A 27,628-nucleotide genomic window follows, 5' to 3' on the forward strand; every position below is an offset into this window, starting at 1 on the left:
CAGTTCATCCCTTAGGTGAGACCTAAGTGGTAATATTTTTTAAATTGTTACTGATTTGATAGGTGAGTAATAGGATCTTATTATGTTGATTAATAATTTATAAACAAGTTGGTAGCACTTATTTATAAATGTCCTTGTTTACTACTAAACACGAGGAAAGGGGTAGCCCAAAGTCTAGGAATTCTGGAATGGCTTTACATGTGTCCTGCTTTCATTATAGGATTCACAGTCAAGAGGATAAAGGTGAATCACACACGTGAGGGAGGAGGATGTGCAGGTGATATGGAAAGGTGAGGCTGGGCCTTGTACCTGGGTTCTGGGTTACACGAGTGGGTGGTGTGGAATAGAATGTAGGATGGGGATATTTATTAAGGACGTGTTTCATTCTTTTACTTTTATCATGACCAATGTAATATAGAAAAGTAGAAAATGGAGAATAGTAGTAGAAAGAAACAAATTTTTCATTGTCCTACTAGTTAGATAAAAATACTGCTGACATTTTTGGGATATATCATTTCAGTCTATGAACATTTATTTTGTGCTGTAGGTGCTTATACTGTTAATGGTATTCCAGGCAGACACAGTCCTTGCCCCTGAAACTAAAACACTTGCATTTTTTCTTCTTATTTATTGCATTAAAATATTTTAAACATTAATTTATATTTATAGAAGAAGTACATGAATATATTCTCTTTGCAATGCAATAAAAACATCATCAGTAACAGTAAAGTCCCATTTACCCCCTCACTCCATCTTGCCCTCTCCCCTTCTCTCCTGCTTGTGTTCTACAGAGTCCTCTGTTCTTTTTCTGTGTATACATTATGTGTCTATTTATACACTTGCACTCCTATATATATGAACAGATTCTGCCAACTTGCTTGTTTTCCCACTAATATGTAAGCACACGCAGATCTACAGCATTCTCTTAGCTGCTGCATGGTATTCTATAGTATTGATATACTACAGTTTATTAATCGTTTTTCAACAGATGAACATTTAAGTTGTTCCTAACTTTTTGCTACTCAAACAATGCCACCATAAACATTGTTATAGAGGCCTCTTTGTATATATATAAAGTGTTCTCTGGGCTAGATACCAAAACATAAACTTTGGTTATGCATATTTTACTTAACAGAGTATAAAGTAAAATGACATTTTAACCTTCCTTCCTGTCTTGACATGAATTCCCATCAGGGTCCTTCCCAACTTACAGACTTTGTTAGACAATATTTTGGTTTTATTTTTGTTTTGTTTTGTTTTGTTTTGTTTTGTTTTGTTTTGTTTTGTTTTGAGACAGAGTCCTATTCTGTTGCCCAGGCTGGAGTGCCATGGCACAGTCACAACTCCCTGCAACCTCCAACTCCTGGGCTCAAGCTATCCTCCTGCCTCAGCCTCCCGAGTACAGGTGCAGAACACCATGCCTGGCTAATTTTTCTATTTTTTGTAGAGATGGGGGTATCACTGTGTTGCTCAGGGGGGGTCTCAAAGTTCTAGCCTCAAGTGATCCTCCTGCCTCGGCCTCCCAAATTGCTGGGATTATAGGTGTGAGCCACTGTGCCCAGCCTAGTTCTATTTTTTTAACCCAGAATGTAGATGCTATGATTGTTGTTGTTATTTTATATAAACTGTTTAGTCTTACATACATTCATCATCATTCTCCTCTGCACCTCTGATCATCCTTGGGGATCATTTTCTTCATCCTGGAATATATCTCTTAGAAGTTTCTTTAGTACTGGCATGTTGATGATGTGCTCTCTTGGTTTTTATTGGCAATCATTTTATCTTTCTTGAAAGATAGCTTTACTGGTGATGCAATTCTAGGCTCAGGATGATTTTCTCTCAGCACTTGGAAAATATCATACTATTCTTTAATGGTTTTCTTTGTTGCTATTAAAAGCCTGAGGCCATTCTAATTTTTGTTCCTTTGTAGGAGATCTATCTGTATTTTCTGAGTGTTGTAAAATTTTTCTTTTTGCTTTGAGTGTTCTATAGAAGTATAGAGAATAGTATTGAAGACTCCCGTGTACCCACCCCCAGCTCCAACAAGTATCAATTCAGAGCCACCTCGTTTTTTCTATTTCCCTGCCTATCCCCTCTCCCTGCCAGGATTATTTTGAATCAAATTCCAGACTTTATATTATTTCATCTATAAATATTTTAGTACATATTTCTAAAGCATTCTCTTTTAAAATTAAAGCATTTAAAAATTTATAGTATACTTATGAAGTAGAATGGAAACTATGCCTGAATTTTTAAGATAAAAGAGGTTCCCAGAATTTATAGATTGTATGGGGGTTGGGGCAAATCATACAGAGGCCTGAGGCTACCAGTTGACTCTCTTCTACCTCTGAAGTTAGGAGCACTTCAGAGAAGCATCTACTAGTTCTAATTTACAAGCCTACTAATTTCAGAGGCTGAATTATTTGTCCAAGGTCACACAGTGAATTATTTAGAGATTCACTATGAGAATTTCTAATTCAGGCTCTTCCCACTATGCAATGTTCCCTACATTGTTCTTTAATCTTACCAAAGTCCTGAGAAAGAGGTAGAGAATCCAAGTTGGGGGTATAGAGGAAGTAGAGCTGATATTTCCAGAGTATATCAGAAAAAAATTTGACCTCACCTTTCAAACACCTTTGTTGGCTCCCTTAGCCAAACAACCACACCCATGTTTTTTGTTTGTTTGCTTGTTTGTTTTTAGAGATGGGGGGCATCTCCCTATGTTTCCCAGGTTGTTCTCAAACTCCTGGCCTCAAGCAATCCTTCTGCCTTGGCCTCCCAGAGTGCTAGGATTACAGCCATGAGCCATCATGCCTGGCCAGATTGTCATAAATTGAGTACAGTGAAAAGCAAGAGTTGAGATTAGAGAATACCAGTGGGTCTTGGAGGCATGATCAAGACTCAGGATTTTACTTTGACTGGTGCGGGAGCTCCATAAACACAGTTCCTCACTCCTCTGAGGGAGTGACGAGGGGTTTAGGGTGCAGTGATAGGTAATGGGGCTTTTCATTTTTCAGCTCATTCCAGTAGTAAATGGATATGCTTTTTGAATTAGTTGTTCTTCACCATTTTTCATGCCAGTTTCCTTCTTTTGATGCAGAGACAGAAAGAATGTTTGGTTTCATAAGTTGTATGTCTAAGTTCTTTGTATTTAAGAATGTACATGTATATTTGAATATCCTGATGTGAAGGTCGCAGGTTTGCTGTTGTTGTCTTTTTAGTGTCGGCCACACTTGTCCTCGGGGTGCTTTTCTCCTGGTCTGAACTCTATTAGGCTATCCCAGTGCCTGCTTGGGGGATAGTATTTTGTTTGCTGTTTTTCAGATCCTGGTGCATAGTGCCCCAGACGAAATGCCTAGCAGACAAGTACAGATGGACAAGTTCTGATTTTCTTTATGATTCAGTCACAGCCCTTTGTCTAGAGAATCAAGCATTGAACTAAATGATTTCTAAAGGTCCTTTCTTTTCTCAAAATCAGTGCTTTAATGAGAAAAAATGAGTTCCAGCATCAGTCAGTTGAGGTTCAAGTACTAGCTCTACCAGTAACTCGCCTTGAGAACTTTGGTGCATTACTTAATCTCTGTGCTTCCGTTTCTTCACCTGTATGACAAGGATAATAATGCTGATGTTAAACATTGTAAGTATGAAAGAAGAATGTATGTAAAGCACAGAGCTTTCCTGAGCACATAGATGTTTCACAAATAAGCATTGCATTGACTCAGGCTTTTGGGCTCGGGCAGAAGATGGTGTGGAGAGTGGTAGGTAGGGAACATCCTTATGGCTGTGGTCAAGGAGAAATGAGCTTGTTACTCACTTCTCAGAGAGTAGCTGTGCTACCTCTAGCACACCAATAGCTAAGCAGCAGTATCTGTCCCCTTTGGGCTCTACCCTGGCTTCAGTGCTGACCCTTGAGATTTTGTACCTCTGACACTTTCTCTCCTTTGTTTTTACAATGGTGGTCTCCACTGTATGTCCTACACTCCTCAGTCCTCCACAGATTTCCTTGCCTTCCCAACCCACTAGCCTCCAATAAAGACTTCATAAGTCATCTAGACAGGAGGTAGTTTTTCCCAAAGAAAGTAATTCCAGTTACACTTACACCCAAATCTAGTGCCCAAGAAACTTTGTGGTCAAGAAATGATCATCCCAATGGCTTACATCTTTTTTTTTCTCTTCTAAGTATAGATGGAATCATTGAGATGCTGTAGACTTTGATGGGTTTGGAGGACTACAAGTAAAAAGGTTGTTGAGCCGGATTCTTTCTGTTGTCTTTGTCCTCTTAATGCTAAGGAATTTTCTGTCTCCATCCCATTGTTCCCATCCTAATGTAAACCCTCACCACTGTGACAACCTCATCCTTCCTCCGCTCTGTGCTGTTCTCTACTTAGCAGCCAGATTTTCTGTAAAACATGGCTGTAAAACACAGACATTGGGTCATGTCCCCCCTTGCGTTAAACCTTCAGTAGGTTCTTACTACTCTGAGGGTCACAGTGTGACCTGGATGCTCTGGCCTCTGCCAGCCTCTCCCCCCTCAGCCTGCATCACTGCCCCCTCCCCAGAAGCTGCAGCCACACTGGAACTTTCTACACCATGAACAGACCCCTCCCCCATGGGGAATGCTTCTGCCCTCGCCCTGCATGGGGCTGGCCCTCAGGCCAGCTCCCCTGCTTTGGATCTTGGCTCAAATGTCCCCTTCTCAGAGAGGTATCCCCTGACTGGCTTGTCTGAAGGGGTCCTTCCTAGTTACTCTCTCTCATTAGTGGCTTCAGCTTCCTTCTTCGAACTGAATTTGTGTCACTTGTTTATTTGTCTTTCCCGCACCAGAGTGTTAACCTCTTGAGGGTGGGGATCCTATGCCTCTTGGTCACCCCTTTACTCCCAGCACTTAGCACAGTGCCTGGTGATAGGATGTACTCAATAAATAGTTGCTGACTGAATTCATGATTATTTGTAACAGCAAAAAAATTGCAAATAATCTAATTATTCACTAATGGGGGGTTCATCAAAAATTATGTGGTAGAGTCATGTGATTGGCATTATGCCATATGGATGAATATTTTATGGGAAGAAAAACGTTAATCCTATTTATGTTAAAAAAAAAAAATCTGTCTGTGCCCAGGCAGGTGACTCATGACTGTCATCCCAGCACTTTGGGAGGCCAAGGGGGAAGGCCTGCTTGAGGCCAGGAGTTTGAATCCAGCCTGGGAAACAGAATGAGACACCATCTCTATGCAAAATTTTCAAAATTTAGCTGAGTGTGGTGGCATGTGCGTGGAGTCCCACCGACTCAGCTGGCTGAGGCAGGAGGATCCTTTGAGCCCAGGAGTTCAAGGCTTCAGTGACCTGTGATGATGCCACTATACTTCATCCTGGGCAACAGAGTGAGATCTTTCCTCTAAAAAAACAAAAAACTTATATACATTAGGTATTTTTTAAAAGAAATACTAAAAGTCTAGAGACCATAATATTAGTGCTAATTCTGGGATGAGTTATTTGTATTTTAAATATTTTCTACAATGAAACAAGTATTGCTTTGATAGTGACAGAAATTATTCTAAGTGGAGTGATGTGGTAACGATGTGGCATGTAAGGTGGAAAAGGATGGGGTTTGGGTCGATGATCCGTAGGCACCTGGAGTCAGAGTTGCCCTCCTCTGGTTTCAGCTCTTGAAAGTATGGAGAATGATCCTTTGGCCCATGGAATTCTCAAAGAAATTGATGCCGATGCTAACTCCAGTTCACCTCTACTTCCAGGATTCCCTGAAAGAGAAGGAACTTTGTCAAAGCCTCTGGCATCAAAGCTCCAGAAAGAAAGAAGCACCTTTTAAAGCTTATCAAACAGGAAGGAGATAATGGCAACCGGAAAAACACAATTTGCAATTGGTTCCAAGGTCCTGTAAATGCATTACACAAGTGGCACAATAAGAAGGTGAAAAATCCTCCATTTATAACAGGCAGTTTAGACAAGCAAGGCATAAGCGCCAACATGTAAAAGGCCAGCTAGAGACTTCCTTGACTTTCCCTGAGCAAGAAGGAATTTTGACAGTAGATGACCTTTGGACTTGAACTACAACATCAGCTCTTCCCTGGGTCTCCAGACTGAAGACCTACCCTCCAGATTTTGGACTTTCCAACCTCCATAATCACATGAGCCAATTACTTAAAATAAATCTCTCTTTCCATCTATATATACACGTGTAGACCCTATTGGTTCTATTTCTCTAGAGAACCCTGACTAATAAATGAGATGCAATAAACTGAATGTGTACCCCCAAAGTCCACTTGTTGGAAGATAAAAACTGTTACACCTACATAGGGCACTGTGATATTATGAGGTTATAGGTATTGGTTTTTGTCCATGGCTCTTAGCTCCTAACTCCCATGGCCCTTGTTACAGTCTTTTGTTATAATGTTGGGGTGCTTTGGGCCCCAGAAGCAGGCCTCAGGAAACAGAATCTCTCTCCCTGACCTTCTCTTGCCCTCCTTTCCCCAGTCAAAGGCAAGACTGTAGTCTGCTTGTGGGTCATAAGATCCTCATTCCAGAGAGGGTCCTTCCCTATACCCTGGAAGAAGGAAAGCTGCCCAGAGAGGCCAAGAAGAATCTATGGGCAGGCCTTGCTGGGTTTCCCTACTCCATCTATTATAACAGTATCAGATCACACCCTTTCTGTCCAGTCACATTTCTACATGATTGTCAATCATGCCTATGCAATGAAGTCTCCATAAAAGGCCCAGGAAGGCAGGGTTCGGGGAGCTTCTGGGCAGTTGAACACATGGGGACCTACAGATAGGTGAACAAGAACTCACCTGTGTGCCGGGAAGGTGGTGCGCCCCAAGTCCGTGGGGACAGATGCTCCTGCACTCAGGATCTTTCCAGACCTCACCCTATATGTCTCTTCATCTGGCTGTTTATTGGCATCACTTATAGTGTTCTTTGTAATTCACCAGGAAATATAAATGTTTCCCTGAGTCCTGTGACCACTCTAGTAAATTAATTAAACCCAAAGAGGGGGTCATGGGAACCCCAGCCTAAAGCTGGTTGGTCAGACAATCTGAAGGCCCAGACTTGTGACTGCGGGGAAGGAGAGGGCAGTCTTGGGGCCTGAGCACTCACCTGAGGGATCTGACGCTATCTCCAGGTAGACAGTGTCAGAATTGAATTGGAGGGAGGACACCTGGCTGTCACTGCTGCAGAACTGATTGCTTGATGGATACGTAGGGAGAAACCGCCACAGATCTGCTCATGGAAGTCTTCTGTGTTGACCCCTGTTGTGGTGTGAGAGCATAGGAAAAAGAGATTTGAGTTGGCCTTTGCACACACAGGCACTTCGCACGAATGGAGCTTGCAGGACGGGGAGTTGCTCTGGGCGAGTCAGTGAGTGAGCAGTGAGTGAATGTGGCCTAGGACACTGCTGTGTGGTGCTGTAGACTTTATAAACACGGCACACTTAGGCTAGGCTAAACTTACAACAAATATTTTACTTTGTTCAATAATAAATTAACCTTAGCTTACTGTAACATTTTTACTTTTTAAACCTTTTAATTTTTTAAACTTTTCCACTCTTTTGTAATGACACTTTGCTTAAAACACAAAAACATTGCACATCTGTACACAACTATTTTCTTTCTTTATATCCTTATTATATAAACTTTTATCTATTTTTAAAATTTCTTTTACTTGTAAAACTTTTTGTTAAAACTAAGACACAAGCACACAAATTAGCCTAGGCTTACACAAGGTCAGGATCATTGATATCCCTGTCTTCCACCTCCACATCTTACTCCACTGGAAGGTCTTCAGGGGCAGTAAGGGGCATGGAGCTGTCATCTCCTGTGATAACAATGACTTCTGTAACATCTCCTGAAGGCCCTGCCTGAGGCTGCTTTACAGTAAACTTTTTACCCCCAAATCTCCTTGACACACTTCTGCCCCGAAGCATCTTCTCGCCCCTTCAGCTCACATTCTCCCAGTCCTGCAGACTCTTATGTGCACCCAATTTCCCCTTTGTCTCCTCCTCACACCCACTTGCTTCCCTTCCTTCCACCACAACAGTCCCCTCTCCTCTGGCCCACCGCTCAGTTCTCCTGCTCAGGATGCCCTTGCGGAGGGCGGTGGGGGATTTGATGAAGGAGGGCTCTGGGGACAGTGCCACAATTCTGGGCATGCTCTTTCTCTTTGCGACAGCCTCAAATGTCACCAGGTGCTGGTTGGGTTGCTGGGTGCATGAGCCCTGCAGCTGTGGCTGCGCCAGGAGCTGTCCGTGGTGCTGACACGGTGACTGGCTGGCGGACTGCGGCCCCTGGGAGTGAGAGCTGTCCGTGGTCTTGGAGAGGTTCCTGGGCCCAGGCGGCGGTGAGTGCGGTGGCTGGGGGAGCTGGCAAAGCGGCTGAAGGGGAGTGGAAGAGCCTGACAAAGGCTGGGCTTGCAGCAGGTCCTGGTGCTCCCACAGGCTGCAATTCTTTGCACTCCAATCGTCAGTGCACTGGCGCTGGGTGTGGACGAGGCTCTCCTGGGTCTGCAGGATGGCCGTGAGCTCCTTGAGGCGTAGAGCGCGGCACGCACCGGGTTCTCCAGCAGGCTCTCCAAGTCCCTATCCGCCACCAGCGTCCTTGCTGCCCCTGGGCAGGCGCAGGGGAGCACGAGGGCGTACAGAAGCCCAGCAGCCCCAGCGGTGCCTCTTGCCTCTCTCTCCCGCTGGCCCAGCCTCCCTCCCCGTCCTGGGTGCCACATCACCACACGCAGATGTTCACACACACATTGCCACTCTCACATTTTGAGGTATTTGTTATGGCAGCACCCCACTTCCAGTACTAAAATCTGTGTTAGTTATCTATAGCTATGCAATAAATTTGCCACACACTTACAGGCTGAAAACATCATACATTTATTATCTCAGTGCCTGTAGGTCAAGAATCTGGGCACAGCTTAACTGTGTCCTCCACATGGCTGCAATAAACATGTCCATAGTGATGGAAAGTACACAGTGGTTGCCAGGAGTTGGGGGAGGGGAGGATGCGGAATGACTAATAACCGGAAAAAGGTTTCTTTTTGGTATGATGAAAGTGTTTTGGTGCTGAGCATGGTGGCTCACACCTGTAATCCTAGCACTTTGGGAGGCGGAGGTGGAAGGATCCCTTGAGCCCAGGAGTGTGAGGTTGCAGTGAACTGTGATGATGCCACTGCACTCTAGCCCAGGCAACAAACACGCTGTATCAAAAAAAAAAAAAAAACTTTTGAAACGACATAGTGGCGATGGCTGCACAACTTGGTGAGTGTACTAAAAACTATTGAATTGTATGTTTTAAAAGGGCAAGTTTTGTGGTATATAAATTATATTTTAATTAAAAACAAAAAGGTGAGGGCACATTTTCCCAGGACCCCTTGAGGCCATGTGCTTCAAGCTGGTCATACACATTTGGCTCAGAATAAACTTATTTAAATTAAGAGAAAAAATATGTCAGTCAGAGCTGGATGGGCTGGAATGGGGAAGGATCTGCTTTCAGGCTCACAGGGCAGTGCTCAGCTCCATGCAGGCTGCAGCATGGAAGACCTCAGGCTCTGTCCCCTGGAGGTGTCGCCCAGCTAATTGCTGCTGCCCCTCTGTGTGTGGCAGCTGGGGACATGGCAACCTGCTTCTTCCAAGGCAGCAGGGGCTTGCCTCTAGTAGGATAACATGACAATTTTACAGTTTTATGCAATTAATCACATTTGTGTAATCACATACGTCCTGCCACCTGGCTGTTTTCTCTCAGTCACAGTCAGAAGCAAGTCACAGGTTCTGCCCACACTCAAGAGGAGGGGATTATGCAGGGGTATGAATGCCAGGACATGAGGTCATAAGGCCACCTTCATGTCTGTCACCACCTAGGCTGTTTTAAGGTGGTGAGATGTGAGTTTTGAGCTGAAGTGTCACACAATCTGACATGTTTTAAAAGGATGTCTTTGGTTGCCACGTTGAGATAGACTGAAGGGGCAAGGACAGACACAGGACAGCAGTTAGAGGGCTACTGCAGAAACCTAGATGGAGCTGGGGTCTGGGCTATGCTGTGGGACTAACAGGGACACCATTCCCGTCCATTTCTGAGGAGTCCCAGGAGCTGCCCGAGGGGATGACACTCCTGCTAGCAGGCTTTGGCCCCTCCCCTTCCACTTGGCTCAGGTCCTCGCCTCCTCTATCCTTAAGATCTCTTCTGTCCCACACACACCCCAGCCCCCTACAGCAGACAGCTCTATCACTGCTGCTCAGCCTGTCAGCAGACATGGATGGGGAGTGTCCTGTGAGTGCTGCTGATCCTGGGAATACAGGGAGAAATAAGACCCCGGCCCTGAGCTGGAGAAGCTGGTGGCCCAGGGGTGATTATGCTGCCATAGGTGAGACACACTCTGCCAGCACAGGAACAGAGGCGTGGGGCTTTGGGGATGTCTATGACACACCTAAGCCTATGCTATAGGAATTGTCTCTATACCACTGTCCCCACCAAGCTACCTTTGGCCTTGCCACAGCCAACCTTCTGATCCGCCTTGCTAATTCTCCTCCTTCACTTGAAGCCAGAGTTAGGTTCCTCTTAGCAGCCTTTATGTCCAGAGAAGAGCTGTCCAATATAAATATCAAGTGAGGGACATATTAAAAATTTCTAGTAGCCATAACAAAAATGTTTAAGTGAATTTAACTTCAATAATACATTTATCTAACCCAATATATGCAAAATATTCTCATTTCAACATGTAATCATAAAAAATTATTAATGAGATACTTGAAAAGAATTCCTTTTCGATGCTAAATCCTAGAAGTTTTTTCTGTATTTTTTAGCATAAGTATGTGTCTCCTCCATGCTTAGTTTGGGACATACTTATGCTAAAAAATTATTCATTGTTTATCTGAAATTCAAACTAACTGGGCATCCAGCAACCCTAAAAGAGAAAGGCCAGAAAGTCTTGCGGCAAAACAGTGGATTCCAGGAGGAACTATTGCTGGATCTCTCGACTGATACTTCCTTTATATATTTAACTTTTTTAAAGCCTCTTTTTTCTTTCTTTTTACCAGCTTTTTATTAGCTTTTTTTGGTGTGTGTGCTGAAACATACATAACATGAAATGGACCATTTTAACCATTTTTAAGTGTCCATTTAGTGGCATGAAGTCCATTCGCATCGCGTCATCCATCTCCGAAGCGTTTCGTCCTCTTAAACTCTGCGGCACTGAACGCTGCCTCCGCAGCTCCCGCCCCGCTTCCCGCCCAGGCCGCCCCCACCCCCCGACTCTGACTGTGGCTGTTCCAGGTGCCTCAGGGGCGTGGAATCACGGGGCGTCTGTCCTTTGCGTCTGGCTGCCCGAGCTCCCCTGTAAAGGGGGTGCGCGGGAACTCTGGGCCCGGAGAGCCCCGCAGAGGTGCCGGCGGGAAGAGCCGGCGGGTGAGGCGACGGGAGCAGCGCGGTGTGTGCGGCGGGAGGGGCCGCGGCTCCGACCCGAGCGGGGCGTCCTGCGGGGGCACCTGCGGGGCGCGGGCTGCCCGCAGGGGGCGAGGGCGGGGACAGCCGGGGTGTGAGCCTGAGGGGACTCAGAGAGGGGACAGGGGCGTGGGAGGACGGTCTGCAGCGCTGGGCGCGCGGGTGGGGGCGGCCTGGCGCTCGGAAGGCAAGAGATCCGGCCGCGTGGACGTGGGACACTCGGCGGGGGGGGGAGATTCTGCGCTGGGCGGCGGCTTCGCGAGCCCGGGGGGCGCTTCGGTTCGCAGCGGCCGCACCTGCGCGGAGGCGGGCGGGGCGGCGGCGCGGGAGCGCGCGTGCGTGCGCGCGCAGGCGAGAGGGGAGCTCTGGCCGCTGCAGGGAGAGCGTGGGGGGCGCGCGGCGTCCGGGGTGGCGAGGGCCGGGCGGGGCTGCCGGGCTGAGGGGCCCCGGGCGGTGACTATTCCCCTTCCTGCGCGGGAGGCCGGGCGCCGGGCGGTGTCTGCGGCCACGCGCGGGGACCAGGGCGAGCTAGTGCCCGGCACAGGCGCCTGGGCCTGCGGACCCCGCGTCCGGCTCCGCATCCGCCTCTGCCGGGGTTTTCGGGCTGCCCGCCCGAAGACGTGTCTCCACCCTGTTCCGGGACCCTCCTCCCCGGAACCCTCCTCCCCGGGGCCACACGCGTCCCCCGACCCCCCAACCCCCCGCGCGGCGAGGCAGAGGCCGGCTGGGCGCGGGGACCGCGGGCTCCAGGCCCCGCTGCCTCCCTCGCCCGCCGCCCGGGACGGTCCCGCGCCTTCCCTCCCTCTGCGTCCCGGTGCTGGGAACGGGCCGAAGCGAATCGTCGCGCGGTTCCTTTGCAGCTCCCGTCGCTACTGAGCGGGCCGCCGGCCCCTTTTAGTGACCCCCACGCTGCCTAAGCCCTGCTCGGTGCCCGGGGCCCACAGCTGAGGTTCTCAAACTTGGGGTCCAGAGCCTGGCGCGGGGTGTCAGAGTGGTTTGCAGGAAGGGTGCCGCGCACTTCCGAAATTGTAAACCGTATTATGAGAGAGGGGCGTGGTGTAGTTCGTTTCTCTGGGAGCTTACGTAGTTCTTCCCAGATTGTCTAAGGCAGCGCTGTCCTACAGAACTATTATGCGATACGCGGTAAATATATATAATTTCTGTTTGTAAATTAAAAGAATCTGAGAAAAAATCTTGACGAACATGGCATAGATGCCAGAAAAGCACCATTATTAAGGAATATTTATGTATTTATGGAACCCATTAAAAAGTAACAAAAAATGGATGAGCAGGAAATATCACAGACGTAGAATGAATTGCAGTCATCCGTTATGGAATTGAGGAGTTAGGGTTTCTACTTATAAAACTCCCTAATAGAAGGCTGCTGTTGATAAATTTTTCAACTAAATCCCGTGTGTTTTCTCAACTATTTATGGTGTCTTTCCACTGAATAAGAGGTTATGCATCGTCTTTTGAGATGAGCACCACAGGCTTTTCAAAAGATAATTGTCAAGTAACCTCTTTGTGTCTGGATTTTCTCATTCATCAGAATAAATCATAATACATAACTCGAAGCTTTGTTGTGAAGGTAAACAATTGGGGTGATGTCTGCTAAAGTAATGAAAGTGTTTCCCACACAGGAGGGGCTCAGCTAGTGTGAGATCCCCTTGTTCTTCTCTTAATATGGAAAACATCTAGTGTAGGTTTACGTGAGGACCGAGTATCAAGATAAGGTGTCTTACAATCAGTAGCAATAACAAAATTTTTGAACTCTTAAGATTTGCTTTTTTAGTGTAAAAAAAACCAATAAAACATACTAATAAGTAACACACGCTCTGAATTCAGAGAAGATAGGTTCAAGATTGGGCTTGATCACAAGCTAGTGTTTTGATGTTGACAAAAATGTTATTTGGTCTGTCCAATTCCATTTCCTTATCTAAAATTGGGGATGATGGTAAAATGCTATATTTAGAATTAAGTGAGATGGTTCTTGAGAAGGAGTTAGAATGGTTCTAACATATATAGGTATTATTAGCTAATAGTAATTATTATTAGCAGTAGTATTGTAGCATAGTAAAATATTTGCAGAAAGAGGAGCAATAAAGATTATCTTCATGATAATCATTTAAGACCTATCAAATGTAGGGAGGAAGAGGCAGGAAAGTTATAATGTTATGATTAATTTTGATAATTAGGCCAGAATTCACTCTAGGATATCTCCTGCTTGAAAGAGGTACAGAGACTCATGTCTTTAGAATCACAGGAGACAGATAATTTCTCGGCCTTTTGGCTAAGATCAAGTGTGGAATCACAGGAGACTGATGTGAAAAAGGAAAGAAAGAAGTAATAGTAAAAAGAAACAGGTGAAATTAGTAATACATTTTCTTTAAGCCAATATATCCAAAATATGGTTATATCAGCATGTAATTAATATAAAAATTTTAATGAGATATTTTATATTCTGTTTTTCCTACTAAGTCTTTGAAATTTGGTGTGTATTTTACACTTAAAACACATCTCGATTGGGACTAGGCACATTCTAGGTGCTCAATAGCCACGTGTAGCAGGTGATACCATATTGGATAGCACAGGTCTAAGGATTTCATTCCTGACTCAAGTCCAGGTTCCTAGCCTTGGTATTCAGTGTTTCTCACAAACTGGCCTGTCTTCATCATTCTTTTTTTTAATACTTCCCCAAGGACGATTGTACCCCCACAGTCAAGACCACATGCCATTCCCCTGCACATCTTTTGTTCAAGCTGGTCTTTTACCTGCAATGCTCTCTACATCTGTCTCCTTGGGCCTGGTAGATAGAGAGGCACAGATTCTGCTAAGAGGCTCTTCCTGACTCCCTGAACCCCAGAGGGATTTATCATTCCTTAGCTCTATATTCCTGGCTGGATTGGAGCACTTATCACATGAGGTTTGACTGTTTCTGAGGTATCTCCCTGGCTAGTGTGGTGTTTTATTCATCTTTGTTGTGATCCTGTCCTGTGCCTAATAGACGATCAGAAGATATTTGCAGACAGCATGAGTAAGCCACTAATCAGCTGTATTCAGTCTCTATTTTTTTTTTAACAGAAACAGGGTCTTGCTCTGTTTCCCAGGAAGAGTACAGTGGCATCATAGCTCACTGCAGCCTCAAACTCCTGGGTTTGAGTGATCCTTCTGCCTCAGCCTCCTGAGTAGCTGGGACTATAGGCCTATGCTACCTCACCTGGCTAATTTTTCTTATTTTTTGTGGGGATGGGGTCTTGCTCTGTTGCCTGCGCTGGTCTCAAGTGATCCTCCTGCTTCTGCTTTGGCCTCCCAAAGTGCTGGGATTACAGGTGTGAGCCACCGTGCCTGGCCAACTCTCTTAGTTCTTGAACAGACTTGCTGCTTCCTTGTTTAGGAGACTTGTGTCTATACTACCCTCTGCCACGTGTACCTGCACAAACACTCACATTCAGATGTGGTAACTAACAAGCAGTTCATCTCCAGATATGGGAAGAAAGTATCTTCTATCTTTACCTGCCTCCAGATCTTACAGCTGGGAGGCCCGAGGCACAGACTAAGTCAGGAATCACAGCAGATCTGCATCAGTATCATACAAAGGAGGGCAGGGGAAAGAAAGTTCCTGAAAGGCATGTGCTGGTCTCAGTGGGTCAGGTGCCTGAGATGATTGGGGACCAGCTGTCCATGCTTTGGTTATTTGACAAGAGGGAAGAGAAGTGGGGAGGGGAGGAGTAACTCGTGGGCCCCAATGAGCATTCAGGGCAGGTGCAGGTCTGGGACGCTGAGGGTGTCCTGCCTGAGTAGTAGTAGTAGCACAGTAAAATACGATTTGCAGAAAGGAACAGTAAAGATTATCCTCATGATAATCATTTAAGAACTATCAAATGTAGGGAGGATGAGTGCGTGAGTCCAGAGGAGGAACTGGCTGCTGGAGAGAGAACTGAAGAGCAGAAGGGGCATCTCAGAGCACAGAAAGTGGTGGCCTCGGGAGGGTAGGAGAGAACCAGGAAGGGAGGGATGGAATGGAGAAGCCAGCAGGAGGAACAGGAGTGGGCTTCGGCTTGGTGAACGTGTTTGTGTGATATATTTGTCTAATATATGCATTATTAGTTTCGGGAATAACCACTTCTTAAGAGCAGTGTCAGTTCTCAGTCTGGAGAATGGGAAATGGAAAGAATCAGAGATTCAGAGAGGGCAAGCAACGTACCCAAGGTCACACAGCACTTTAAGCTCAAATGAAGCCTCCTAGGCCCTTCCTGCCATACTTAGCCAGTCACACCCACACCTCCATTGCAAACAAGGGCCCCAGTGTGGTGCCTGGGGAGCATATCTGGGCATAGTGCCAGGGCTGATTAATGTCTTGCTCACAGTCTTCCAGTGAGGCAATGTGATTAGGCCTAATTATAGGGGCCTGATACCTTAATACTCTGGCCTGAGTCTTGCCAATCAAATTAGCGCCATCTGCAGGTGATTGCTGCTGTAGCGGCATCAGGGAGAGGAGTTAATTAGACTCAATATGAATAGACCCTGCCCTGGCCTTGCAATTCGAGGAGTGTCTTTCCTTCCTGTCCTCTGCCCCCCATGCACCTTCTCCCTCCTGGCCCCTTAGCTCCAGCCTGTGTGAGCAGAGGCTGGACGCTCCTCTACCTAGAGTCACTCGCCACTGCCTAGTCTGTGTCAGGAGCAGGCCCCGAGTTCCTGGGGGTTCCAGTGGGAAGAACCCAAGTGTGCACATTTTCTGTGCTTTTCCACATCTGGTACCATTTGGTGGCTGATTCAGGCAGCGCCCTCCCCCTCCCCCATCCATCCCTCTGTTTCCAGCCTCTTTTTCACTCTGCGGCCAGGGTTTCTCTCCTGTTTCTCCACGTGTGGGGAGTTGAACTGAGACCATGTATGGACAGGGTGCCTGCAGGGACCATGCACCTTTTAGGGAGACGGGAAATGTTGCCCCTTCTCTGAATTCCCCTACTGTCCCTACCAACTCCCCAGTCCCTGGTCCTGCCCTCGCCCTCCCTCAATCCCTTAACGGGCATCAGCTGCCTCCTGTGAGCTCCTGGCCCCACCAGATGCTCTCTGCCCTGTGCAGGCGGGTGGGATGAGGCTGTGCTGGGTGGGAGGGGTGAGCGTGGGGTGGTCCTGAAGCTCCGCTTCGCCCACACAGGCACCATGACTCCCGTGAGGACCCAGCACTGCTTGGCAGGTCAGACGTACGCGGTGCCCCTCATCCAGCCAGACCTGAGAAGGGAGGAGGCCATCCAGCAGGTGGCGGATGCCCTGCAGTACCTCCAGAAGGTCTCCGCAGACATCTTTAGCAGGTAGGTGCCGCCCCCACCCCCACCTGATCAGAGGGCCTCCCCTGTCCCTGCAGTCCTCTCTCCAGTCCCAGGCACACACCCTCTGGGAGCAGCCCCTTTGCTGGTTCTTGGTCCTGGGGGACCCGGCTGGCTTCCCTGTGCAGGAGGGGTCCAAGGCAGGAGCCCAGTGCACAAGCGTTTTCTCCTCAGTGCCTGGGAGCTCACTGCCTACCGCCCCCCTTGGCCTCCGGCTTCCTGTGGGTCCCTCGGGCCCCGGAGGTGCCTCTGCTCTCCCAGCTGGTGCTGGTCCTCCCACCGCGGGCCCTGTTCCTTCACTGGTTCCTGCAGCCAGCAGGTGTTTACCCGGCACTGCTGTGTGCGAGGCCCTGTGCTAATACTCTCTGTGGATACAGCAATGAATATCGCAGCGGCCCTGTCCAGCTAGAGGACATCCTGGCAGGAGAGACGAACAACCACTGGCATCATTAGTTATTTAATGACAATGGTGAAGACATATTTATAATATTTTTATGATTAGAAATATTTATATAGCATTAAGTATGCACCACCATTGATCTGAGCGCGTTAACTCATTTACGCTTGCTACACTGTATGGGGAGGTCTTGTAGTTACCTCCCATGTACAGATGAGGAAACTGAGGCACAGAGAGGCTGAGAGACTTGGCCACATGGCACAGCCAGAGTTCAGACCAGGTTTTTGGCCCAGATTCTGTGGGGTTGTTGGCATCTGTCTGTGAAGGGGACATGGGCTATGGGACTTGTGACAGGTCCTGGCTTGGTCTGGGGGGATCAGGGGAGGTGTATGTGAGCGAGTGGGTAGGTCGGGAAGAAGAACATTCCAGAAAGAAGGGGCATGCACTAACAGGCAGAGGTGGGAAGGACCTGGAAGGAGCCCGTGTGCCTGGAGCAAGCAGGGGCCGGCGGGGCCTCAGGGGCCACTGGCGCTTCTGAGCTGGAGAGCTGCAGCTCCTTGTGTCTCAGCGCTGAGCCGGCACCTTCCGTGTTCATGGGGCAGGAACGCGTGGATGGTGTTTGCTGTTTCCGTGCAGGGTCTCAGGTTGTGCTGGGGGAGCAGGTCCTGTCCCTGTCTGGCCAGGAGGAACCGGAAATGAAGCTGGGTCTCCTTCCCCGTGCCACCCTGTGCCTCCCACGAGGGCTTTCCTCCCATGCAGTGTGAAGTGTGTGACTCAGCGTCCCCTCAGGGTCTAGGTCACCCCCCACTGGTTGGACGCCAGACCTGGAGCCCCCCCCACTCCCGTGCATCTCCTCCTGCACCGGCTGGACATCCGCATGTCCTGGAGCCCCCCCACTCCCGAGCATCTCCTCACACGTGTGATCCTAGCACTTTGTGAGGCTGAGGTGGGAGGATCGCTTGAGGTCAGGAGTTTGAGACCAGCCTGAATAAGAGTAAGATCCCATCTCTACCAAAAAAATAGAAAAAATTAGCTGGGCATGTTGGCGTGTCCCTGCAGTCCCAGCTACTCAGGAGGCTGAGGCAGGAGGATTGCTTGAGCCCAGGAGTTTGAGGTTGCTGTGAGCTAGGCTGACGCCATAGCACTCTAGCCCGGGCAACAAAGCAAGACTCTGTCTCAAAAATAAAAAAATAAAAAATAAGGAAAATATGCAAAGCAATGAGACCGTGCCTGGCAGCGAGTAAGCATTCAGGAAACGTCAGCTCTTCCCTGCTGATGTCATCTCTGAGCTTAGAGTGTGGGGTGGGAGAGCACCGGGCTGGGTGATCCCTGGTGCACAGCATGAACTGCGTGGGCTGCTAGGGTTCGAGAGAGGAGAGGAAGAAGTCAGACTCGGAGGCTGCCCTGCCGGTCAGGCCCCCAGCCAGGTTAGGCAGAAAGTGAGCATCAGCAGAGCAGGCTTGGGAGCGGAAGGGCTCAGACGGTTCATCAGGACCTGGTTTTGCTTTCTCTCCACTTCAGCGAGGCTCTTTGTGTTGGCTCCGTTGCCACACAGGCCTTGCTCTCCTGGTGGAAGGTGACAACCGGTTGGGCCAGAGCTCTGCCCTCAGGGCCAGGTCTCAGGAAAGTACGCCCCCCACTGGGCAGCATCTCCTCCGGAGTCACACTCGCCCCATTTGGCCTGGCTTGGTTCTCATATCGACCCAGAATCAATTCCTGGGGCCGGGGGATGTGACTCCGCGATTGGCTTAGACCTGGGTCACTGCCTCAGCCCTGAGCCCTGGCTGTGGCCCCCCTGAAGCACAGGGACCGAGCCTGAGGGAGAGGTGGGTTCCCCCGAGGAAATGGGGGCCGTTCCCCGAACGAGGAGGAAGGAGGTGCGGGGAGGAGAACTGCGCCGGCTGCCCAGGGCCGGGGGCTCCTGGAGGAGGGCAGGGCTGGGAAGGCGGCCGTGCGGCTCATCTGGAGGAGTCGGGACATGGGGGCCACAGGCTGGGAGAGAAGCCCAGATGTGGCCTGGACAGCGGCGTGTCACGGGCTGCCAGGGGAGGCTGGCCTGAGCAGGGCTGCTTCTGTACGGGGGGCACAGACGTGCCACCTGTCCCTTACGCTCGGCTCCTTCACTGCAGAACAAGGTGGGGACACGTGACCTCGGTGTGCCTGTGGGCTGGCTTCCCCCCGGGGTGTTCGCCCCTGCGTTCCTCTGCGTCCTCCACGGTGCTGCGGGAGAGCTCCAGGGCAGGCAGGGTAGCGCGGCGGGAAGGGCAAGGTTGGGTTGAGTGAGTGAGGGCCGGTGGGGTCCTCATAACAGGACAGGTCGTTGAGCTGGACTCAGGGGTCTTAGGCAGCCACGGCAGGTCCTCGCACAGGGAGGTGACGGGACGGAGAGTTCTGGGAGGGCTCGTCAGGCAGCCGTCACAGCGTGGACAAGATGGGGAGGCGATTTCCAGGGTCCCGCAGAAGTTGTCGCTGTGGTGGGGACATGAAAGGGATGAGGCCGCAGTCCAGGGGCCGAGCAGGCGGCAGGGCTGGATGAAACGTTGCAAAGGAAACAGTGACAGGACGTGGTGACAGATTGGGGACAGGATGGAGGAGAGGAGGAGTCAGTGATGGGTGGTGGGGCAGGGAGGCTGACACCCATCCTTGTCCCCTGTCCCCCCACCCTGCAGCCATCAACAAACTCCTGAACTTTTCATTTTTCATGGTCCTTTTTGGTGGGATGTGAGTGGCTTAGACTCTCCTCCCAACATGCTCCTCCTGCAGAGAGGGACAGATGGGTAAGGCAGAGACGGTGTCCCCAGCACCCCCATCTCGGGACCAGGCCTCGGCCCTTGGCCGCTGGAGCCCATGCCAAGTGGCCAGGTATGTGAGCTCATGGCGATTTATCACTCCAACCTGTCGCACCTTCCTCCCTCTCTGCACTGCGTGGAGCCATGCAGAGGCTGGAGAGTGGGACAGTTGCCTCCCTGGCTCTCTTGAGCTGCCCCTGCCAGCCCCTCTCTGCCACCTCCTCCTGCCTGGCAGATCCCAACCCCTCTCTGCCACCTCCTCCTGCCTGGCAGATCCCAGCCCCTCCATATGAGCGGACTTCGCCTGGGAGCAGCCAGGTCCCAAAATACCTGCCCAGAGATGTCACCTGCTCCACGTGACATGGATGACAAGGCAGGAAGGGTTGGGGTGGCCTAGCTCGGAAGAGTTGGACAGCTCCTGTGTGTGGGAGTTTGGATGATGTCATCTGATGTCCCTGCAGCCCCAGCCCAGCCACTTCACCCATGAAGCAGCAGCCACTTTCCAACTCCCTCCTCCTGAGGAAGGGGGAATGTTGTCTGCACGGCTGTCTGTCCTTTCCTCCCCTTCTTCCTTCTCCCCACCTCTTCCTTCCTCCGTTTCCTCCCTCTTCGCCTTCCCTGTCCATCCCCTCCACCTCCCTCCTCCCCCTCCTTTCTCCCTATGCGCCCTCTGTCCGCCCTTCCCCACCACTGCCTGGCACCTGGTGGCCCCCAGAGCACCCAGCACTCAGTCAGCCGCTGCGTTACCAGCTGATCGTTCTTAATTGTCCCAGAGGCTGCAGAAGACAAGGTGAAGGCCAGAGCCCAGGGTCAGGGTCTGCGTCCTTGGGGTTATGACAGGGGTGAGGGGAGGACACGCAGCAAACCTGGGTCAGGGGTGGGTGTTCCTCCTCCCCAGCAGCCTCTGGGGCTGGTGCGCTGATTGTGACAGGCCAGTGGCAGCTCTGCAGGGACTGGGGCCGCCTGGCTTCATAGGAAGCCTCCCATAGTGAATGCGAGGTTGTCTTGAGAGATGCTGGAACAGGGAGCCCAACCCTGTCCTGGCCACTCTGCTCTGCTGGGAGGACAGTGGTCCCCACAGAGCCTCCTCGAAAGCTTCACGCTGCAGCCAGAGGAGCTGCCTGCCGTTGCTCTGACACCTGTCCTCTGTGGCGATCCCTTTGAAAGTGCCTGTTTCCTCTGCCTGGAACTTGCTTCTGCGTCTGCTCAACATGCCTCTTCCCTGAACCTTCCCCAGCCGCCCTCGTCCTGCTGTGCAGAAGTTGGAGATTTCCTCTGAGTGTGTGTAGCCCCCACCCCTCCCAGTCTCACGGGCCATCACAGCAAATGTTAACCTGTCCTGGGCCTTCAGCCAGGACTGGAGCTCTGCACAGGATCCGCACATTGGATCCTTCACGGTAATTCCATGAAATAGAAGTTATCAGATTGTTTTTCAGCTGAAAAAGCTGAGGCGTAAACCAATTAGTGACTTTCCCAAGGCCACCCTGCTGCGAATGAGACGTGGGACCCAGGTCCGTGGGACGCTGTGGTTACGGATGTTGAGTTCGTGCCTCCCCGCTAGACCTGAACGGCTCTGGGGGCAGCTGTGCGCCGTCTGATCCCCTCTGGCCGCACCGCGCAGCTCTGCGCTTCAGGAACCAAACACACTCAAGTCACGTGCTGAACGCTGAGGGCTGGGAGGAGAAGCAGCAAGAGAGGATGCTGGGAAACGTCCCCTGCAGGGCAGGTGGAGGGAGAGGGACTGAGGCCAAGCTCTGAGCAGACCCAGTGAGGCCGGCAGAGGCAGCTTCCTCCCGCGTGGTGGGCAGATGTGCCACAGGGCGCGGCTTCGGCCATGAGCTTGGAAACTGACCTGCCTTGAAGTAGGCCCAGGCCAGGGGCGTCTGGACCGGGAATGGGCATCAAATCGCCCTCGTGGTGGGCGCTGCCCGTCAACATCCCAGCCCCAGCGCGGCCTGAGAGCCCTTCCCAGCACGGCCTTCCAGACCACACTGCTGTCGGCCCCTCCCGAGCTTCTCCTTCACTGAAACTTCCAGGTCTTTCTTCACGGGAACTGCTCTAAACCACGTTCCCTCTACCTTCTGTGTGTGCGCACGTGGTTGTTTAAACCTAAAGCAGCCTCACGTTCCTTGTTTGGGAATTCCCTCTTGTCACCGATGCCCCTGTGCGGCCGTTGGCCCTCACTGCCTGATGTCCCCAGCTTCCTACTCAGGTGTTGGCTGAACTGGACGGGCCCTGCCAGCGCCCCACATGCAGGGCTGGGGTCAGCCTCTCCCCAGCAGGGCCGTGTGGGCGCTGTGGTGCGTCTGCTGTGACTTGTCCCCTGTGTACTCGCCTCCAGCCCACAGCCCCGCCTCCTCCACAGGGTTCCGTCAGGAGCTGTCAGAATCCGCCCCAGGGGCGCTGTGTTGCGGGTTCTCCCCTCACACCAGTGTAATAGCCCTGCCAAGAGCACACATGCTGTGACCCGAGCACAGCACTGGGCCCGGGACTCGCCTCTTCCTTTCGTAAGTGCTGACCGACCCGGTGTAAGAATCCACTGGAGAAATTTGCCAGGCTGTTGCTGAGCTCGCTCTTTGCCACTTTGAGCCATCAGCCCTTCTCTCCTGGACGGCAGCGCCGGACAGAGCAGCCTCTGTCTCCAGTCCCAGTGTCCTGCCCTGTCCCCCGTGGACCTCGGGTGGTCACGCAGGTGACCAGGGAACGTTGCTTCAGCACCGGGGGCAGAATGGGGCTGCATTAAAGCAGCTCGTCCCGAGGACGGAGCCGCGCTCTGCCTCCTCTGGCGGGAAGGAAGCGGTGGCCTCCTCTGCCCACCTGGCTGGCTGCTGTGGGGCCTGCTTGTAGTCCAGCCCTGCCCCCTCGCTGCGCCCCCACCCATGAGGGGCCGGGAGACCCCTGGACTGTGCAAGTGGCTGATGGGTGGGTTTTCTGGAGGCCGAGACCTTCCGGAGTTGGTGGGAGTGGCTCAGGCAGGTTGGGCAGGTTCCTGACTGTGCATTTCACCCTTAGCGAGATCACAATCGTTCTTGGTCCTGGGGTCTCTGACCTTGGAGACAGTGAGGCCCCTGTGTCGCCCCACCTCGCCCTCCTACCTTTCCCCGAAAACCAGACTTGAGCCTCTGCCTCTAGTTTCTCGTGCCTGTCACACACTTGCTCTCGCAGGGGGCCTCAGGTGACTGCTCTGGATGTGGAGCACAGTTGTCGTCGCCAAGGGCTGGGGTTCCTGGGAGTAGGGGAGCTACGGGTGATTGGGACGAGGACAGTGGGGCACCTGTGACTCAGAGTTCACTCTGCAGTGAGAACGTCCCTCTGGCCAAACAATGTGGAAAAGTGTGAGTGGGGCCTGTACCTTTAAGCGTTAGACACTTAGACCTCAGTCATTCCTTAGTTCTGGAGTGAGCCCCTACCACATGCCAGGCACTGTCCCAGGCTCTGGGAATGCAGCAGGGGACAAAACCCAGCCCTGACCCCCTGGACTGGAGCACAGCAGGCAAGAGATGTGCCACATCCAGTGTCACCGTGGAGGAAAGCACAGCAGGCGTGGGGTTGGGACGTGGCAGGTGCATCTCCGGATTCCGGGTCACAAGGGCCTCAGTGAGGAGGGGACTCGGTGACATGCAGGAGCCAGCCACGTGGATGTCTGCACCACGCAGTGCACTGGATGCAGAGGCCATGAAACAGACGTGCTTGCACATGCAGGGAATAGCAGGTGGCTGATGTCCCGGAGCCCACCCTTGTCCGGGGAGAGAGGGAGCAGGTGAGCAGCCAGACCAGAAAGAGCCTGTGCACATTGGTCACATGCAGGGGCACGTCCTCGTCTGCAGGTCTAGGGTCTGAACTCAGCTGGTGGCACTTAGGTCGAGCCTTGCCAGTCTCTGGCCTCTCTGAACTCCAGTGTCCTCTGCAGAGGCCAGCTCTGTCTCCGTCATGTGGTGGTGAGGTGTGTGGAAAGGCGGTGCCAGCTGTCACAGCTGTGCGCCCGCCTGTGAGCAGTTGGTGTTCTGTGTGCGCCTGACTGATGGCGGGTACAGGTGCCAGCTCGGGCCCAGGGCGGTTTCCATCCCTTCCGGGAGCTCCGAGGACCCAGTGCAGTTAACTCCAGACCCTCCAGGTCGGATTTCCCTGTAGAGGTCACGTGGGCAGCACTGAGCTCAGCCCTGACTAGTGGGTAGCACCGACTTAAGAGCCCTTGGCCGAGTCCCCGCCCTGGCAGGGCTGCTGTCAGGAGAGGTGCGCCGGTGGCTGCGGGGGTCGGGAGCAGCCCCAGACTCAGGGATCTCCTCTGTGGCAGGATCTCCCAGCGAGTGGAGCTGAGCCGGAGCCAGCTGCAGGCCATCGGGGAGAGGGTCTCCTTGGCCCAGGCCAAGATTGAGAAGATCAAGGGCAGCAAGAAGGCCATCAAGGTAGCACTCGTGACCCTGTATGTGTGGCTGGTGGGCAGCGCCTCCCTCTCCCGTGTCAGAGGTTGCTCAGGTCCCTGCCCCTGCTGTCAGCCAGACCTGGGGCTTTCCTGCCGCCCAGGGCCCCGGCCCCAGCTCCACCTGCCGCCCAACCCTCGGCTGTCTGGAGCCTCTCGGGCCCCTCAGACCGGCCCCGTGTCCACAGGTGTTCTCCAGCGCCAAGTACCCGGCTCCAGAGCACCTGCAGGAACACAGCTCCATCTTCACGGGCGCCCAGGACCCTGGCCTGCAGAGACGCCCCCGCCACAGGATCCAGAGCAAACACCGGCCCCTGGATGGGCGGGCTCTACAGGTGAGGGCCACCCCTGCCACTGGCCACTTGCTTAGAGGCTGGCTGCTGGGGAGGGGCGCAGGGCCCACTGGGGGTTCTGTCCTCCAAGACAGGGTTGGGTCGCGTTGGCTGGCACTGACATTTCCAACCGTCTGTCACTCCCGCCCTCCCCAGGAGAAGCTGCAGTACTTCCCGGTGTGTGTGAGCACCACGCCGCAGCCCGAGGACGCCGCCGAGGAGGGGCTGGGGGCTCTTCCCAGCAACATCAGCTCTGTCAGCTCCTTGCTGCTCTTCAGCACCACTGAGAACCTGTATGGCCAGACGGTGGCAGGGCCACGGGGCCTGGGGGAGGCCTGCCTGGCTCAGCAGGGACGCCAGGAGTGGTGGACTTCGACTGGCAGGAGCATGAGGCTGGGAGCCAGGAGCTGACTATGGGGTTTGGCTCGGGAGGCCTGGGACAGACGATGTCCTGCCTGCCGCCACCCCGCCCCTATAGGTACAAGAAGTATGTCCTCCTGGACCCCCTGGTTGGTGCTGTCACAAAGCCCCATGTGATGCTGGGAGCAGAGACAGAGCTGTCTGATGCCCCCTTGTCCATCAGCAAGAGGGAGCAGCTGGAGCAGCAGGTGGGGGGGAGGCGGGGGCTGCCCGAGTTGTTCTCCAGGCGGTATCCCACCCAGCTCCGTGGGGTGCACACGAGGACCTGCTGGCTGCCCCTGCAGGTCCCTGTCACTACTGACGTGCCCCCACCTAATCCTGCAGGTTCCAGAGAACTACTTCTATGTGCCAGACCTGGGCCAGGTGCCCGAGATCGACGTGCCATCCTACCTGCCTGACCTGCCCGGCATCGCGGATGACCTCACGTACAGCGCTGACCTGGGGCCTGGCATCGCCCCCTCTGCCCCTGGCACCATTCCAGAACTGCCCACCTTCCACACAGAGGTAGCTGAGCCTTTCAAGCCAGGTGAGCTGGGCGCTCCCTGCTGGGCCACCTTCTTCCCTGGGCACCTCACACTTTCCTACCTTCCCTTTCAGACCTAGCAGATGGGGTGCTAAGCACGCCGCCACCACCTCCACCCCCACCGCCGCCTCCCCCAGCTCCTGCAGCGCTGGTCAGCACCCCCCTTCCCCAGACTGTGGCCCCTGCAGGCCAAGGTGCCAGGGAGGACGACAGCGGCAGCAGCGTGTCCCCTTCAGGTGGGAGCAGTGTGGGGGTGGGGCTCTTTCTGAGGGGGCCTCTAATTTCAGGATTCCTGAGGGATCTTCTGTAGGTGTGTTAAGTGGTCATAAATCCTAGACTTTCAGAATAGTCCTCATTTCAAGTATCTTGTTCCACTGGGTTCATAAAATAGTGGTTTTCAAACTGCAGAGCTCCGGAATTCTGACCTCCAGAACTGTGGGGCTCTGGGTCCCCCCATCCCCCAGTTAAACCAGTGTAAGAAAGGGGTCTGCTAAAAACCAATTGAAAACTACAGCAACAAAATATTCAGTGTCCCTGAAGTTACAAAATTCCAGGTTTAATGTCGTATCTCCCAGTCCGTGTCCAGGATCCAGAAACGGCACAGAAACGCTTTGCAGGCTCCCGTGTCGAGTAGACACTGTGAGCACGTGGATAACTCACAGGGTGGCAGCTGGTCACGGGGGTGGACAGGGCGGGAGGTGACTGCACACAACACTCCTGAGCTCGGGCGGCTGCAGACATCAGTGTCCCGGCCCCACTGGGTCTCTGAAGGCCTGGCTGCGCCACCCACTTCCTCTTTTAAGAGGAGGCGCCTCCCCCAGGCTCTTGAGGGGACAACTCAGGACTGGAGCGTCCCCCCCACCGCAGGCTGGGCGAGGCCGTCCCACAGCCCAGCCCTGCCTGAGCAGCGCTGCCTCCTCGCACCTTCTCCCCTCCCAGCTCCGGTCCAGGGAGCGCCCAGGGAGGTGGCCGAGCCCTCCAGCGGCCGGGCCTCTCTGCTGGAGTCCATCCGCCAGGCTGGGGGCATCGGCAAGGCCAAGCTGCGCAGCGTCAAGGAGCGCAAGCTGGAGAAGAAGAAACAGAAGGAGCAGGAACAAGGTGAGGGGACCCCAGGGCCACTGCAGGAGGAGGGCTCCAAGCAAACCACCACCCTGCCCTCCCACACCACCCAGGTCCCTCAGGGTGCCCTCTGTCCCCCTCCCCCGGGTGAGGCTCACACCCCAGCTCCTCGCCAGCCCGCTGTGCTTCCCCAGGGCGCTTGCTGGACGCCCCAGGCGGCCACGGGCTCCCACCTGGTTTGGGAGCCGCTTAGTGGAGCTTTCCTGTCTGAGCTCACCCAGCTCAAACTAGGACAAAATCTTCTCAGACCCTGCAAGAGTTGTCCAAGGAAATCATCAGGTACTTTAGAGACAGACACCTGAGCATGAGCTCAGTGCCACTTCTCTAAGCCTCCTGAGCCTACAGAGTTCGTCTGCTGTGACTCCCAGACACTGGCGTAGCGTGATGCTGGGGCACGCAGCAGTAGTGTCCCGGCAGCCCCGTCCTGCTGCTGTGCCCTGTGTCCCAGGCAGGTTGCCCAACCTCTCTGGGCCAGTTTCCTCCCCCGTGCAGCGTCTCCCAGGGTGGCTGTGAGAGTGCTCCTCAAACGTCACCTTTGTCTTATCAGTGCTGGGTGCTGCGTCCAGGGATGAAGCTCTGAGAGCTCGTGGTGAACATGGTGGCCGTGGAGGGCTGGGGACTGTCTCAGGGGGGACAGGGAACCAGGAGGCCTGTGTCACTGAACCCCCCACCTGCAGCTTCTGTGTTGCAGTGAGAGCCACAGGCCAAGGCGGGGACCTGATGTTGGATCTCTTTAACGAGCTGGCCGTGAGGCGCAAAGGTAGGAGCCACAGCTGCCTTCCCTGGGCTGGGCCTGCGGTATTTCGCATCTCCCATGTTCTCCTTTCTTAAGTCTCCGGGGGCCGGTGAACTGG

The 27,628-nt window shown here is 52.5% G+C and overlaps 1 protein-coding gene and 1 long non-coding RNA gene across 2 annotated transcripts; both read left to right on the forward strand.

Moving 5' to 3' along the window:
• Positions 1-242: 242 nt before the first annotated feature.
• On the forward strand, positions 243-5,809 carry LOC123621263. The gene is made up of 2 exons (XR_006729020.1): positions 243-290; positions 5,754-5,809. It is a non-coding gene; the product is annotated as an uncharacterized LOC123621263 (long non-coding RNA).
• Positions 5,810-15,881: 10,072 nt separating this feature from the next.
• Positions 15,882-27,605, forward strand: LOC123621136 (WASH complex subunit 1-like). The gene is made up of 9 exons (XM_045526982.1): positions 15,882-16,759; positions 24,255-24,366; positions 24,569-24,715; positions 24,869-25,005; positions 25,191-25,320; positions 25,457-25,658; positions 25,730-25,891; positions 26,595-26,753; positions 27,466-27,605. The coding sequence occupies exons 1-9, from the start codon at positions 16,611-16,613 to the stop codon at positions 27,603-27,605; spliced, it is 1,338 nt and encodes a 445-aa protein (XP_045382938.1). The 5' UTR covers positions 15,882-16,610.
• Positions 27,606-27,628: the final 23 nt, after the last annotated feature.

The sequence above is a fragment of the Lemur catta genome, chromosome 15 (assembly GCF_020740605.2).
Source record: "Lemur catta isolate mLemCat1 chromosome 15, mLemCat1.pri, whole genome shotgun sequence".
Taxonomy (NCBI): domain Eukaryota; kingdom Metazoa; phylum Chordata; class Mammalia; order Primates; family Lemuridae; genus Lemur; species Lemur catta.

Bases quoted from the DNA above. Each gene is read 5' to 3' on its own strand.
- LOC123621136 (XM_045526982.1), top strand. From the start codon at position 16,611: ATGACTCCCGTGAGGACCCAGCACTGCTTGGCAGGTCAGACGTACGCG. The intron at 16,760-24,254 runs GTAGGTGCCGCC...CCTCTGTGGCAG, and splicing joins TCCGCAGACATCTTTAGCAG to GATCTCCCAGCGAGTGGAGC. The intron at 25,006-25,190 runs GTATGGCCAGAC...CCGCCCCTATAG, and splicing joins TTCAGCACCACTGAGAACCT to GTACAAGAAGTATGTCCTCC.